The sequence below is a fragment of the Prinia subflava genome, chromosome Z (genome assembly GCF_021018805.1).
Source record: "Prinia subflava isolate CZ2003 ecotype Zambia chromosome Z, Cam_Psub_1.2, whole genome shotgun sequence".
NCBI lineage: Eukaryota > Metazoa > Chordata > Aves > Passeriformes > Cisticolidae > Prinia > Prinia subflava.
The window spans coordinates 98103105-98120728 of NC_086283.1; the positions used below are offsets into that span (position 1 = coordinate 98103105).

General features: G+C 38.0%; 1 protein-coding gene across 1 annotated transcript in view; it reads left to right on the forward strand.

Moving 5' to 3' along the window:
* Positions 1-17624, forward strand: part of ANKRD31 (ankyrin repeat domain 31) — a 65076-nt gene that overhangs the window by 42913 nt on the left and 4539 nt on the right. Inside the window, exons 20-22 of the mRNA XM_063424040.1 lie at positions 1186-2227; positions 5508-5648; positions 6270-6366. Coding sequence (XP_063280110.1) covers positions 1186-2227; positions 5508-5648; positions 6270-6366 — 1280 coding nt within the window. The remainder of the gene's footprint in view (positions 1-1185; positions 2228-5507; positions 5649-6269; positions 6367-17624) is intronic.

Genomic DNA, 17624 nt, shown 5'->3' on the forward strand with positions numbered 1-17624 from the left:
CAATAAAGCAACAGTGGTTCCCAGAGCAAAATCTGCTAGAAAAGTGTGTGTAAGCCTCAGTGGTCTGTGTAGAAGTCCATAGTTGTTGTGATTACTCAGTGATTGACTGTATGCTGATATGTTGATGGTACATGTATTCTAAGCACAAGAGATACCAAGCAGTGTTGCAGTACAGACAGCAATACTGTCAAGCTGTGTTTTTTCTGTCCTTGTTCTGAGCCATCTAATCTTAGTGTACCTTTGTCCTGATCTCTCAACAGTCTCTTTTGAGACTGTGATGGTGTTAGCTGCATGGTACCTCTGCAGTGGGTGGCCCTAAAAGCAAACCATACTGCAATTCCTTTCCCCACAACCTGTGTTACTTCTCTATCCTCCCAAAATGGGGCCATAGTAGTTGTGTGGCACCACTTATCCCATAAAGAGGAATTAGGAGAAAAGAGTGTTACGCTGAGCTGATGGCTCTTGTACCAAAGACAGTGGGGTAAATAAAGAATTCCCTTCCAGCAGAAAGGAGGTGAAGTCCCTCAGGGAAGGGGTCTCACAGGAATCAGGCTCAGCCTGGGAACAGGATCTGATGAAGGTTGCAGCATTCCCAGATTACACAGGCAACATCCTAAACTGTTCTGTCCTCTTTCCTTAAAGGTCATGTGGCATTATTACAATGGTACCGTTATGAAACTTTTGTTGTGTACACCATAAAAAAACCTTACAGTATCACTCTTCAGGAGCTCATCCTGATCTCATTTTAAAGGCTCCAAAGTAGGCCTTCAAGACATGGAATGCAATGTGCTTCTAGGTGTTGTGGTGATAAAAGAGCAGTTGGTGATACTACAGGCACAGTTTTGATTCTTTGAATTAATGGGGGTATAGGAGTATATATCCTGGCGTTTAAAGAGTGGTATACACAAGGCTGCTTCTGAAGTTTTGATGACTAACATTTTAATTCAATAGGATTTCCACCTGCATCTTAATTCTGTATCCTACTGTGGGATTCTGCAATTTGCTGTCCATAAACCTGGGGTTTGAACGTTAAACTTCATACATGATAAAAATATTGTTCAAATTTTAAATGTTGGCAGACTCCTTTGAAACATGTTCTTTGCGGGTTATGTTTGTTAAACTGTTTTAATTTTGTATTTACAGTAACTCCAATTTTTTATTTTCTACATTTTTTATTTTCTATAGGGCTTCAGTGGAATCATTTAAAAGAGGTGCACTAAGGAAACAATTAGTTAACCTTGCTTCTAGGCAAAAGAGCCTGTTGACTATTGCCCAAAACCAGGAAAAATTAGTGCAGAAAATACAAAATTACAGAAAAACAAAGCAAATGTTCAATTCATCATCAGAGAAGCAAGTCTCAAACTTAGTTATTTTTCAGGGAAGTGATACAAGACAAAGTTTAACTGGTGATGAAATCCTGTGTCCTAACGCAGTAACACTGAGTATGGGGCTTGGTGCCAGCGCGCCTAATGGAAGCAGAGTAGAAGCACATGTTTCTTTGGAAGATGGAGTTTCAGCTCAGGAACGCATCCAGCATCCACACATCTGCTTGGATGAGACAGCAGCAAGTAAAGAAGCAATTACAAGCAAAAAGGCTTCTGATCATGCTTTGGCATCTGGAAACAGGGGAAGAGAATATCCCCCTGACAACACGTCAAAGCTGACAAATGCTGCAGAAGTGATGACATTGCCTTCAGAACCTGCTATTTCCACTGCCAAAACAAAGTGCTCACAGCAAAAATACATTGATTGTTTAGCAATTGTAGGACAAAGAAACGGGTCTTTAAATCTCACTTCAGTGACCAACACATTAAATATTGTAGAACCCCGAAGCACTGTTGTCAATAAGAATGTCTGTCAGACAACCAGGGACTGCAGGCAGGTTCTTTCACATGAGGGTCTGCACAGAAATGTGAATCAGAAAGAAGCTTTCCAGCAGCAGCCACAGCAAGCACCTGCAAAGAACTTCTCTAATACTTCGCAGCAAATGGTCTTTCAGAGTAGTGAGAATTCATTTAATGCCAACCTGATGCTTACTAATCTTGCCTCAAATACAAGCTCTCCAGCAAATATCAGTGAGAAATCGTCACAGAGTTTTGGTAATCAGGCATGGGAACCAAAACAAATGAGATATGGATGGAAGAATAAGAAAAAGCATCAGCTGATAGATCTGCTTGAATTGGGGTGGATAAAGCCCGGAGAAAATGTTTTAGAATTCAAACTGCAGGTAATGGTTGAGAAATAATAATATTAATATTAGTGGATAATGAAAATACCCCACATATTGAAATGGAGAAATAGCAGTTCTCATGGTTTAGGCTGCATCTTCAGCACTTACTAGTGAATATTTTTGTTCATTGTTTATAGATAACTGTTCATGAATCTAAAAGGAAAATCATATGGATGAATTCTTCTGTCAGCCCATAATTTTGAGACCCAGAATATTACATAAGTGAAATTTGTGTTCAACTTTGCACTACCAATTTGCTAATATTTCTTATTGCTAAAACCAGACTGGGATCTTTGGCTGATTTACCTTGTGTAATACCTGATTTTCATACTGGAAGGAGCAGGAATGTAATTGTTGTTATGACTTAATGTCATTCTTGGAAACAACTGTCAAGTCCCTCAAATAAAAAACATGACATCAAGGATTTCATAGTGCTGTAATAGGCATGAATACATGCAAAATTACTTGATAACCTGCGTGGTTCTATAAACATACATTTGAAAAAAAAGAAAACCATATTTTTTTAATACGAAGGCATTTCCCTGTCCCTCCAAATGCAGAGCAGATTTGCACAACAGCTGCCAGGGGCCTGGCTTAGTATTGAGTATATGATGGAATCATTGCCTGAATTCCCAGGTGTGAGCTAGTGTGATGGTTTGACATGGCCAAATGCCAGGCACCCACAAAAATTGCTCGCTTGCCCTCCCCTGCCACAGCTGGGCAGGGGAGAGAGAAAAATGTATTGAAGGCTTCATGAGTTGGGATAAGGACCAGGAGAAAACACTCCAAGGGCAAAACAGGCTCAACCTAGAGGTACAAAGTGAATTCATTAGTAACAAAATCAGAGGAGGATAATGAGAAGTAAAAATAAGCCCTCAATACACCTTTTCCCCAAACCCCTCCCTCCTTCCCACCAGCAGCACAGGGAGACAGGGATTGGGGGTTTGGTCAGTTCCTCACCCGAGGTTTTCTTCGCTGCTCAGGGAGAGGAGTCCTTCCCCTGGGAGGCCACGGGGTCCCTCCCTCGGGAGTTCTCTGGAACTTCCCCAGCAGGTCCCAGTCTCACCAGCAGCAGCCCTCCCAAACTGCTGCGGCCTGAGTCCCTCCAGGGGCACACAGCCCTCCCAGACTGCTGCGGCGTGGGTCACTGTGCCCGGGCTGCAGCCCTCAAGGACAGGCTGCTCCAGCCTGGAGCAGGGCCCTCTGTCCATGGAGTGTGCACAGGGTCAGAGCCCCCTCCTGCAGGCACCCACCCGCCCCAGCACGGGCACCTCCCCAGGGCTGTGGATCTCTGCATCCCCCGTGGATCCCCAGGGGCTGTGGGTGGATCTCTGCATCCCCTGTGGATCCCCAGGGGCTGTGGGTGGATCTCTGCATCCCCCGTGGATCCCCAGGGGCTGTGGGTGCATCTCTGCATCCCCCGTGGATCCCCAGGGGCTGCAGGGTCTCAGCTGCTTCACTGTGGTCTCACCAGGGCCTGCAGAGGAATCTCAGCTCTGGGGCCTGGAGCAGCTCCTGCCCTTCTCCACTGACCTTGTTTCCCTCACGTGTTCTCACCTCCTTATGTTCTCTTCTCTGGCTAGGAAAAACTTGTGCCTACTTTGTTTTGATTTCTTCTTAAATATGCTATCACAGAAGCATTGCCAGCATCTCTCATTGGCCCAGGCATGGCCAGTCCATCATCATGGCCCAGGATGGCATGTCCATCCTCAGAGCCATCAGGGATTAACTCTGCTGGACGTAGTGGAAGCTTCCAGCACCTTCCATAGAAGGTGCCTCTGTGGCCCCCCCTGCTACCAAAAACCAGGCCAAGCAAAAACAACACAGCTACTTAATTTCCAGGGCAGGATATTGATAAAAACATAAAAAGTTCTTTTCAGCCAACTCACCAGTTTAGTTAATGTAGAAAGAACTACTTTCCCTACACCTGTAATCTCAGGAATGCTTTTCTGCTGAGAGCTGCCATTTCGTGTGGTCCTGTGTTCTGGAATGTAGGGTAGAGTAAGTCACAAGGCTGTACATCAGGCCATATGATAGGTATGGAGACTTCCTGCTTCTTCTTTTTTGAAGAACATGTAATATTTCTTTGAACCCCAAGATGACTAAGTGGAAGGATGAAAAATTCAGTATGCCTACTGCAATTTTTCAAGACAGTTGTCTGTGATAGGAGCTTGATCCACTGGTGCTTGGCATATAGAGAAGTCAGTTTAGTGTCAGTTTCATCTTTACTAGGACTAAAATGACATTCATTTATGTATTGGAAGACAGTGCTATGGAAAGCAAAATTTAGAAGCCAGTGCCTGTTGCATTGCAAAGAGGTGATCAGTAAATTTCCCTTCTTTATCATTATAGAGATGTACTTATTAACAACATACAGCTGGTACATAGTCCTTACTTAAGCTTAGCTTTGGGCAGCCAAAATGCAATTGTTGTATGCTGTAGACCTAGGCTGTGAAAACTTGAGTGCTCTTTGAAATATTTGGGTTAATCATCTTAATTTAATTCTTAAAGCAAACCCAAGCCAGTTGATATGTTAGGAGACAGTTCAGCATTTGCTGGTGCATCATTCTCCTACTTGGATTGATTAGCCTTATGAATGATAAGTGACCTTACCAGGTTCTGATAGAGTGGATCAAGAGCTAATTGTTGCATTATTTAGCTGTGTTACTCCAGCTCAGGCCAGTATGACAAAATCATGACTTACTCATCTGTAAACAACTATAACTTGTGCTTCTAGAGAGGTGTAAATGTTATTAACATTATGAAATGTAACTGCATTACCAAAAAGTTTGTACTGAATTCTTCATATGGTAAGGCTGTCAGGTTCCTCCTAAAACATGTAAGTGATATCCATTGATATAAGTGAATTTTTTGTGCAAATGGTTGCTGAAACTTCACTCTGACATACATGTACCTCATAGAGCAGTTTCTTGCTGCACAGATTAGTCTTGTGTAAGTGCCTGAGTTCACTATTGCAAATTAATTTATTTAAAGCCTTGTTATGTGTAAGAGGAGCTAAGACACAAACACAGTTCTGACAAACACACATAGGGAGATTTATCCTCTGATTGGCTAAAGCATATTATTCTGATGGAATAAATCATCTTATTTTTTACAGTTTTGGTAGTGGCAATAAATTACTTAGCTTTTTTCCTGAGAAAAACAGGATTAGCTACAATGTTACAGCTATATTGTTCTTTGGCGTTTTTCATGTTTCAAGAATCTTACTTCATACTTGTTAATTTATGAATTTAAATTATTTCTTTTTTTTTTTCAGGAATTTAGTCATAAAGCTACACTCTTAAAGAATGGCAAGATCAGAACCAGTAAAGGACAAATACTACAGAATCCAGTTCAGTGGGTTAAAGATCTACTAGGAAGTGATATTTCTGTGACATGGAAGTATGTGTGGAATAAGGTAGGCCTGATTTGATTCCCAAAGTTAGCAATAACGAATGGCTATAACAAGTTTCACTAATCTCTTTATTCTTTAGATCTCTTTACTGTTTTTAAAGCAAAAGAGACTACAAGCCTAAATTTTCAATGTCTTCTTTTAATGAATGAGTAGCAAATAAAGAGGTACATAGCTATACAGTGATTAACTAGTCATGAATGTTGAAAGAATGTGGAATGCTTATACTATAAACTAGCAAGGATTTGAAGGATTGGCTCTAAGGATGATGAAGACTGATAGAGAAAGCTGAAAGGCAGTTTGAATAACAAATAGCAAACTTATTGAAATATCAGAGGGTCATGCATGACTGCTGCAAAAACACTGTCAGAGTTTAAAGGGCATTATAGATGGGCTGTGTTATGTTTGGATTTTTTTTCAATTAGAACTCAAATTAGTATAATTTCTCCTTGATATTGACGGATGCAGATTAGGTTTACACATGCATAAACTTGGTTCTAGAAGAAAAGTGAAGTTTCTACACCAATCAGAAAAAATATCCCAAAAAACCCTTAATTATAATTAAATAATTAAACAGTAATTAAATAATTAAAACAACCAGTTATCCATCTAGATTTCTTTGTACAGGTTACATATCTTGGAACAGAACTGTCAAAATTTAGTGTCGGTGAAGTGTCCGTTTCCAGTGACCTGGAGGTACCAACACAGAAAGGAAACCCTTTGGGTATGTACTGTTTAAAATCTAATATTCATAACTGAAAGCAGTAGAAAGTGATTTGTAAAGAACTTAAGGGCCAAAATTCCTCTGTTGCTTTCTGATTTTTTCTGGGGTATATGGTTATCACAGATCTTGATCTTGAAATGTAAATAGTTCCAGAATTTGTACATGAAGTCTAAAAAAGTACACTTCTTCCATAATTTTTTTGTGTGAAGAGAATAGTTACTAATTATTTGGTTACTATGTAAGAATTTTTATGTAGCGCTTTATATTAAAATACTTACTATAAAGTGAAGTTTCGAGTAAGCTGTTTTAATTTTTTTTATTCTAATAAAAACTCAGATATGCTAGCATAAGCTTTAATCTCATACACATCTTCAAATCATATTGAATTATCTGTGTGATGGAAAATCCCAGTACGCCAAAGCAACACTAATAACTAGGAAGATATTTTATTCTCTAAAAATAAATAGTCAAAAGAAACAAAGTGCACTGATATAACAAAATGACACTGAACAAGTTTTTCAGAACTGCCTAGCAAACTGAAGAACTTCAGTCTAACTTTGATAAGCAATGTCTCTTCAGGGAAACATAAGTCCCTTTCACAGCCAGGTGTACTTGGAGTCCATAAAGCTTTTGGGCTTTTGGGATTGTTTCTGTTAATTTGATGAGACTGCACTGCATGTGAACTGGGGTACCAGGGTTGGTCTGTTTTTAACATAGCAAAGTAAATTTAAAGATAATAGTTCAAAAGAACTAACTTGATAGTCAAACTATTGTATTCTACTGATATTTGCTTCAGGCTAAGATTTTCCAGATGATGAGTTTATTTTGCCTTACTTCAGTAACTTCACTTTGTACCAGGTGTAAGTGACTTAGAACTGGATTTAGTTTCCAAACTTTTTTGATAGACCTTTGCAAATTTCACTAGTTCTTCTGAATTATTTGTATTGTGGAAAATATATGATAAACACTGTAACTTCTAGAACAGAGAAATAAATTTATTCAAAAACTACTCCTGACAAACAAAAATCAGTCTGAAGATGAATAAGTGTTTTTCCCAATAATCCAGGGTCATCTGGAAAAGAATAGTTAAGGAAGGTTTTTGTGACATGTGATTCAAGATGACAGTAACCACTGCCTAACTATCAGTCTTAGGTGAGAAGCTGAGAGAGGGAAAGTCAAAGTATTCTCAGTTTCAGTTTCATTTCAGATACTACGTGGCCACATATGTAAGACATTAAACAGTGCCTTAAATTGTTTCAGAAGAGGATTAATCTGCACTGTTGTTTTGTGAGTACAGTTCTGGTCATTGGGCAACCCTCGAATGGTTTCCAAGCTCAGTTCATGAGTTAGCTCGTTCCAAATCCTTTTTCCAACAGGCACTTTGCCTGCAGCCAGCCTGTTCAAAAGCAGAGGAAAGTTTGCTGGTGTGGGTGTGAACTATTCCATACTTCTTGCCTGGAGACATTTCCAGGCACTCTTTCATCTTTCTAATAGTCTTAGTTCCTGTGTGTATTATATAGTAGAAGTTTTTTCTGCTTTTTAGAGAAGCAAGCTTTTTTTTTTTTCTTACTGCATTAATGATTTTTTTAATGTGTGTCCTAGAGCACTGAGAAAAAAGAACACTGGTGTTGCCATGAGCCTTTTCCTGTATGTCAAGTGCTCATATTGAAAGAGAATATGCAGCCTCTCTCATGTTTGTTAATGTAAACATTGGCCATGTTTTGCTAACTGTCTTTCCTTGTTTACATATTTCTAGATGGGAGGAGGAAAGGTAATGGACAGTTAGTTTGGCCAATGGGATTGAAAGGTGGGAATATAACCCTCCACTGGATGGACATTATAGGAGGTGTATATAAGTTTCTTTTGTAAATAAACAGGAGGAGGTCCTGCCTCCTGCCCTGATCTGCTCACAACCCAGAAAATGTCTCCTGAGTCCCTCTCTTGTCGTCAGGATCAGCTGCGGCACACTGGGGCCTGAGAATTTGAGTGATTTTGGAGGAGAATGCTATTATTTTAAATACCCCTCTTTCACTCTCCTTATAGCTTCCCATACCTTGGCCCAGTGTTCATTGAGCTATTGCATAAAGAGCATAGAGAAGTGGGAAGAAAATGATATATGCAGTGGCTCCATCTAGCCTTCTTGTAATAGAAAGAAGCAGCTATCAATGAACTTTTTGCACAGCTCAGTTTAGGAAGTGTGTCCTAGGAACCTCTACCAAATCAAGGCCCCTTGCCAAGAAGAGAAGGAGTTGCTGTGGTGGCCAAAAAAAGAAATGATCCAGTTTTTCAGTTTTTTGAGATTAATAAGGTGCTTCAAGGTTTATATAGCATCCAACTTCTAGCTGCCTTAGAGGTTGTAGTACCAAAAACTTGAAGAGCCCAGAAAGTAAAGCAGTCCCAGACCAGTGCAGGTATTTAATAGAAGCATTAGGGATTGCAATTTTGGAATTGATAATCTAAATCTCAACTAAATTTCCGTGTATGTATCTTCTTTGAGTCTGAATCTTTAGTCTCTTCTAGGATCCTGCTGGCAGAAAGCAAGAATTTCTGTATTCAAGCCTGACTGAAAAGTAAACACTAAGCAAATAACACTAAAAAACCCCTAAGCAGTACTTTTGGACTATCTGTATATAGGAAAACAGAAGAAACAGTTATTATATGGCTTAGAATTTCTTTGTGCTTTCTGATGGAAATGATGGAATAACGTTTTCTAAAAATGACCAAGAAATAACAAAGATTCAGAAGCAGATGTCAGCTGAAGAACAGATGTGACTTGCAGAGCAAATGTTGTTGTTAGATATTTCACATTGAAATTCCAGCAAAGTGGCTTAAAAGAAAAGCTTATTCAGTTGTTACAGTAGTAAGTGTGATATGCACATTCATTTTGCAGATTGCTATTTCAGGAAGACAGTCTTTGGAAAACAGCATGACTAGTCCAATTCTTATGCACAGGCAATCCCTTACTGCCTTCAATAACCTGTAAAGATTAAAACAGCTCTTGTTCACCTTTAGCTCATGAAAGGTCCCAAAGTTTTATATAAGAAGATTGTTTTCAAGGGAATCCAAATGATTTCTTAATGGTTGAACCATAAGTTGTTTTGAAAGGTTTATGTTAGTGTTATTTCAGGTATGGGATATTAAATTTTCAACTGAACTCAGTAAGAATCTTGAAAGCAAGTGAGAAAGTTGTGCTATGATCATATGTGATATGGTATGCTTCTGTTTTCTTTGAGGCAAGCAATGAAACACATACATTTAGTAGGGTACTTTTCAAGTTAGAGTTTTGTGGTATCTATTGTAATTTTGCTAAGGAAGATACGGATTTTAAAAAAAACAAACCAAGCCCAAATCATCTTAGAGCAGCAACCACTGGGCTGGTAAAGGAAAGTCTGCCCTTACATGTGTTAGGTGGTGTAAAGCTAAGTGAAAGTATAGAGAAACAAATTAGGAAAAAAAAAAAAAGCTTAACTTCTCTGTCCATTAAACCATCAGTGTTAAGTCATACTTTTTGTTCTTTGAACAAAAGTGTCTTTTCATGCTCCCAGGAAAGAATTTTATCACAAGGGACACCAGCACTATCAGAGTCCTGGTAGAGGCTCCATTGCTCAGCCTCTTAGGAGCTTTTTGACCTGAGTAATATGCAGCCAAACACCACATCCTTGCCACAAACACAAGTTGTGTGCTGAAGGAGAAGCAGCTATTGCCAGGGAATTTATGAGTAAGTGGTTTTTTAGCAGTCTAGAAAACCTAATGGTGGATGCAAGGGCTATGCAAGAGATATGAAAAGAAAAAGGAAAAGTGGGTGGCATGGAACTGATTTGTGTGTGGGAGGGAAAGAGTGCTAGGGAAATACGGTGCTGCTGCTGAGGGTTTAGATTGATCTAAATGACCCAATAGGAACGTTTTTTTAGAGCTTGATATGGTTGACTCTCCTGTGTCCAATTAGAAACATTTTGCTATTCTGGTATAGTTAACAAAATAACTTCACATCATTTTGAGTACTCAGTTAAATGTCTCAAAATAATAGACTAGAGAAATGTCTTTTGTATTTAGATGGAGAAATATGATACATAAGCATTACTAAATAATCTTGTGGAACTGAATTTAAAGGGTGGTGTGGCACTGCTCCTGAAGATGCTCTGATCTACAAGCTTGTAACTTTGTGTTTTCAGCATTGCATTTTTACATAGGTTTCACATTAAACCCTATCTGTAATACTTGTATGATTTGAACAGTGCCTATTGCACTTGATCTGGTATTTCTGCCTCTACTGCCTGTGATCACACTACAAAGGGACAACCCTGACTGACCACAGTGCAAAGTTGGAGTGATCAGCTCAAGCCCCAGTGCCAGGTAACTGCACTGGCACAGCTAACAGTGCCAAGCCAGGTCTGCTGTACAAACAGTAAGACAGAAAACAGAAGAGAATCTAGTCTTTGTTTGTCATTGTAAACTAGAATTGCATCCACATTTTAAAGCAGTTCTTAATGCTTTTGTACATAGGCCCTACAGCTACCTTGCAAAGAATTAGGCTGAGAAATCTAAGCTGAGAAACCAGCTTGTTATCTTAAATGCCAGGGAAGAATATTTGGAAGAAGATGTTCTTTAAAGTTATGAAAATTAGGTTGTGTAGTAGATTGCTACATTTACTTATGTTAAAAAACCCAGATTGAACTGCTCCTTGTTATTAATTGAAAAGTAACAAAGATTATGGTTTTATAGGAGTTATGTTTCTCTGCTGAACAAATCATCAGCCACATTGACATTTTCTCAAATATGGCTGCTATTTATATTCTGCTTGCCAAAATGATGGTCTTGTAGCATGTATGGTCATTGTCACCCTGCCATCTGGAGTGCTCAGTCCTGGATGAAAACAGTGACAGGAGGAGTGTAGAGATTTTTGTAGCAAAAGTAGCCATTAACAGACAGTGGAGATGATGCAAAGTTAAAGATACATGTTATGATAAAATTAATAAATTGGAAATTTGCAGGAATATTGTTCCATATATAGATTTTTGTTCATACCTACTATGATTAGTCTGTCAACTGAAGAAAAAAAGCTGCTGGACATGCAGTATAGTACATGAAAATATAACCACCATCTCAGTTTTGACATCTCTGCCTTGTGCATCTCAAATCTTTTGCATACAAGTCTGAGAAGAAGCTTCTCAAGTTTCACAGTCTGACCAAATTTTTAAAAATAAACTGTAAAAAGTAAGCTCCTATTTCAGGAGGAAATTCCTTTGCAAGCATCTCAGGATTAATGCTTCAGTAAGTCTCTTAAATGAAATTTTCTAAGTGCCATGAGAAAGCCCATAACCCATAGATGGATTTACTGCATTGTTTGCCCTCTAGTTCTGTTTCCAAAGAACTGTTTCTAAGGCACATAGACAATGCAACTGCTATTTCACTTTGTGCTAAATGAAATCTGAATGTAAAGCTCAGCTGTATAAATTTGGTTTAAACTAGTTTACTTTGTGGGCTTTACTAGTCCTGGAAAATTACAAAAAGGTAATTAATTTCAGTTTTCTTGATAGTTTCTGCCTTGTTCACCAGTACAAAGTTGTGATGCTGAAATGGCTGACTTAACAGGAGGGTATTTAAATCCATGTGAATCATTCCAGTGAAATGAAATTCAGCTATTATATGCATCAGTACCATCCTAAACAAGTGTAAAATCAAGCTACTAGAAAACACTGCATGTGCATATTTGCAACACTCTTGCATTATACTTTCAATTGTAAACTTTTCAGGACAGGGTTCTCATATGCATATTTGAATTGTTGAAGATACTTTGTAACATAAACAAGAAATGTAGCCCATTGTACAATAATATATTTCGTGCTGTACTGTACTCCACATCAGAACCCCGGGTTCTGGTTAGGCTCAGACAACTCTATCAGAAACTACTTTCAGTAGAAAGTAAGAAAACCTTACTGTTCTCCATGTTTTTGGAGGAAAGTAGAAAAAGATGATGAATAACATTTGTGGTTGAAAAGTCAAGATGTTACCTGAGAACCCCAACTTTATTATATCTAACGAAAATGGCAGGGCTGAAGGAACTTGAGTCTGTATATCTGAGTTTTTTGGACTGGGGATTATTGAAGTAGTAGCTTATCATACCATCAACAATGGCAACAGTGATGTGAAAGAGAAGTATTTGAAATATTTTTAAAACCCCAGTGAACCAGCCACATACAAACGAGAACAAAACCCTGACATCTAATACATATCTTTTTCTCCTTACCTAATATTCACCAACTACACTATGTCCCCATTTATGTGACTCTAAAAGACAGGGAGATGAACTATATATCCTTTTTATTTTGTACTTTGGAAGAAAAGTGAGATTGTAGACAAAAATGTCTATCCATAATATTTTTCAATCTCTGGGGTATTTCAAGGTGCAACTATTCCACAGTTCTTTCTTCTTTATGGCTTACAGACAAAATACTTGAAATGTACTTTCCAGTATTGTAAAGATCCAGGCATTTGCTTTATGGGCTTACATACTTTACAAAGAAGTGCACAGTACTTTGTGGAGAATTTACAAAGCTATATTTTCCAGTACCTGCATACCGTGGCTGAGATACAGGCTTCCTTTATCTTGCTTTTCACAATCCTCTACCTGCTGTTGATTGTCAGCAGGGTAGGAGGTAAAATGTCACAGGATGGATTCAGACTTGAGTTTTGTGACCAGCGAGAGCCAAACAAAAATCACTTTTCAGAGGGCCAAAAATTGTGTGTAGGTGGAGGCGGGTGGGGGAAGAAAAGACCGTCAAGGACTACATGCCATGGAAGCCAGTTCTAAGTATCTAATGCCTGTATTTCTTATCTGTAAGGCAGATTTTTTCTGAATTTGGAAAATTACTTCAGAAGAAACTAGATGATACTGTGACTGTGCAGAATCGTAGCCTAACATAGGCTCAGTGGGACCTTTGGAGGTCTTAAGTCCAACCTTCTGTTCAAAGTGGGATGAGTTTCTAAGTTTGAGGCTTCTCGATGCCTTGTCTAGTCTAATTCTACATATTTTGGGGGATGGGTATTCCTATGCTTTACCATGCTGATCATGAATTTTTGCCCATATGTCTAAATTCTAACTTGCTTGTTAAAACTTTTGCCCCTCCCTTTTTTTTTTGTACAAAAACAATGTTCCCCTAAGAAGTCCAGCTAAGAGCACTTAAAACTGACTCCTAAATTGAGTGCTTTGAACATTGGCTTTCTGGCCTTTCTACACTGTGAAACAAGTGGTACAAAATCTTTTGATAACTGACCCATCTTCTTAATCAGGTGCACTATAACATTTTCATCTGCTTTGGTGGTCCCATGGAGACTGAGAGAAGACTGAGACAAACAACTGTTGTAGATTATCTTCCTGGAACATGTCTTTTCTTGTCTTACTTATGGAAGCAATAAATGCAAGGCAGTGTGATACACATCCACCTTCAAGGTGCACTGGCTTCACCTGCTGCTTTGCTTTAGACAGACAGCACAGGCTGTTTTGACATCACATTGGTAATATGAAGTGAAAATGTTTAGGAGATTACCTGACGATTTTACCTTGAGAAGTGTTCAGTTTTTATCACATTTTTATCATGGTTATTTTTTCAGGAATCACTTTCAACAAAGTTGTGACAAAGCTTTTAAAGGAAACTGTTCAGTCTTTCAATCACCATGTGATAATAGTGTAGGAGAAGGCTGCTGAAGTTGTTCTGAGGTTGTACATAAAACTCAACAAACAAATCACAGCCACTGTAGATTTTGCCAGTGCATGAAAAACAGGAGCTGTTGTTTTTTCAAAGCACTGTTCTGACCTGAACTGAAACTTGATTTGTAATTTGTCTTCTGTTTCTTCCAACCTGCATTTCAGTCTGCTGTAAACTGCAAGAATTTTAAAGTGTTCTGGATTTAATTACCAAAGTTTGGAGCTGGAAGTTTTTATACACCATCTTGGCACATTAATTTCAAGTTTTCTAAAATGGTTAGCAATAATTTTAGAGAACCCTTTTCCTTTCAAGAGAGTATACAAGTGAATCATTATCTAATCCAGTCTACAACAATAACATAATAGGTTAAAAAGAAAGAAACAGATGTTGGGAACCTACACCCTTCTAGTCATACCAAGAAATAGTCTCCTACAATTATTGTAGAGCAATCTTTAGGTCTTTTAAGAAAGAATACTAATATATGCCTTTGTTGATGTTGAGCACAAATTCAGTAGTACTGATATTTAAATAGAGTGATTGACTGAACTGAGAAACTGAAAGATCAATTGGACAGCTGTGTAAAATTTTTTTTTGAGAAGAAATGGAACCAGCCATTATGTTTTATTTTAGAAGTACTTATTTTATTTCATAATAAATTAAGTCTTGAAGATAGATTATTTTATGGGAAGATGTGCACAGTTCTTGGATAGTATTGACATGTATGTCAAATATACCTCTCTCACTCTTTGAGGAAAAAATCATTTTACATCTGTAGTAAAAAAGAGCTACTAAGTTTCTCTAAGAGGCTATTCAAAGATGCTGGATTCTACAGTACGTTGGTGGACTTTGCCACATTGTTAAATGAATAACGTAACAATATCTTGATGCACCAATCCAAGGTCCCTGAAAAATAATAATTCAGATTGTGTCACATACTAAGCATTTGTTATTGTGTAACAGCCAGGTACCCCAGGATATGCAGGAGAAGACAAAAAACCAGTTACTGTATAAGATCATGAGTAGGCAGAAGGTTAGTGGAAAATAATATATTCATATCACTTATCTGGGTAAGGCTCTAAAGAAAGCTATAAAGCAATATTGCTATTGGGCATTTTTCAGACAAAGATTTAGAAACAGATAAACTATTACCTGTGTCTCTTGAAAAGGCATAACATCTTTGGGTTCATTCGTGGGAATAATATTTTCTACCATATGAAACATAAAGTAATTTGAGATTTCAGTGTAAACCTTGAAACTGATTCTTTAGAATAAACAGCATGAATGTTTGGTCTCTAATCATACCTGCAAGTCTTTTTCTCATGCAGACACAGTGCAACAAGAAAGGCCACTGTTATGGAGTACTTGGAAAGAAGAATGATTCTAAACATCTCCTATTTTTTCTGCTTTGTGACATTGTTTTTGCCAACATCACTGGAAGGCATAAAGAGAACATGAACTTCTGAGGAATACTATCCTTTATTAAGTGGGGAAAGAGATGCTTCTTTCTAAGACATACCATTTTATCTAGAAGGGATGGAATAAAATAATGAATTGTGAAAGTATGAGTTAAATTCCACATTACTGCTATACAAATTTCAGTTATAGGCAGATGATGAACTGAACCTGTAGATCGTCCATGATGAGTCATGCCTGATATGTGAAGAAAAAAAACAGGGTTGGATGCAATCAGGAGGTGCTCTATGTCCTTCTGGCACTGTTACAGCTGTTCTATGAATTATCTGGTCATTATAGTCCATTAAGGAGCTTCCGAACTGAAATGATTTATTCATTATTACAATGCTATAAATAACCTTTGATTTTTTTTTTTCAAAGATTCATAATTACCAATGCAGAAAATGCAATGTGCATGATTTATGTCACTTGATAGATTAATTCTTGGGGAAAAGGTACTTTCAACATTGGGATGGAGATGAACACAAAGGATTGCAATGTAATTAGTCAAAATCTCTGCTGGTCTATATCTTGTGGTGGGTGAACATACCTTAACGTTAGGTGTCTGACTGACATGACTGATCTGTTCATTAGACAAATATGTCTCCTTACTGACTGCTTTGTAAGGACAGACACTGTGGACTCCAGCATTTGAAGAGACAAAAAGAATTGACATTCTATATCACGTGAAGTAAATCAAGAACTGTGGGGAGACCTGAAGAAAAGTGAATGCATTTAGAGGAGAAAAACTATTAAATTACTGGGCAAACATTATAATTTGTCAGATAAAGTTCTGGTCTTACAATGGCAATCTGTCCACACAAATCTCCTTTTCCAAAATACCTGGTCTTGATCAACTTTTATTTCCATTTGATCATGAATGCAAATTTTAAAAAATCCTGAGGAAAAGGCAGTTTCTTGCTTTCACTCAGGCCTCAGGAAAATATTAAGTAAATAAGTTCTTTGTGTGTCTGTAACAGGAACCAGTGACATATTCTAATCTTAGGAGAGAAGAAGAGTAATATGTACCAGGCCACTACATGTCTGTGTTAAAGAGAAATAAGGCATAGGAAAGCTTTAGTTTCAGGCTCAACTGGCCAGAAGCTCATATTCCTTTAACTGAGATGTCTTCTTCATCCTTAATAATTGTAGAATATAACGAAGAAAAAGATAACAGTACCATGTTGAACTGTTCTCGTAAACTTTTCAGCTTAGTTACTGAATTTCAGGTTCTAGTGCCCAGGTTCAGTGTAATAGGTAATAGGAACACTTAAACTTAAAGAGAAGTTTTTCCAAAATTTTCACCAGCATGGGCAGAATTATTGTGCCTCAATCTAGTAGCAGTGTTTTTTTAAAGATTGAGAAGGCCCAGAAATGTTGTTCATGTGAAGTGCTGGCTGTCATGTCTGAGGCCTTACTTGGTCTGAACAGCCAATGCCTATTGGAGCTCCTGGATTGTGACTGATCTTCTCTAAGTTCTTGAGGGGAGTGTGGATAAGGCCCAAGAAAATTCAAAGCACTTAAAACAGATTTTTGTTCTATTAATATTCCGCTGTGGCACTCTAGATCAAATGCTGTCACCTTTAAGTGTGTTGTTCTTAGATCTTCTCTTTGCTTATGCATCTGTAGCCTGTGTCTAGACTAGCTGTGCTTTTGAGTCAGAAGAACAAAATCTCTTGTGACTATGCCAGATACTGCAAATTAGTTCATCTTCCCCTCAGATCTGGTAATAATGATTACCTGTTTTATAGAAGCATTTAAACTGGATTTACTGATGCTTGTAAATTTATTGAAATAAGTGGCCTGAACTGCAAGAGCATTTAGATTCTTTTACAGATAATTTACACCAGTAAGATAGTTATAAAATACTTAAGCATGTTTTTGGATAGTCCCTGTACTTTCTTGCTTGGGAAAAATAAGGTAGATACTAGTGGGATTTTTAAGACCTGTTCTTTCAGGAGCTATTTTAATGATCAGAAAATGGTGACTCTGCACTGAAGTGACAACCTTATCTTCACTGACTGACCTTTATGCAACTGGAGATTGTGGTCTGACATTCACGTAGTTGCACTATTAATAGAAATTCTCCTTAAGTACAAT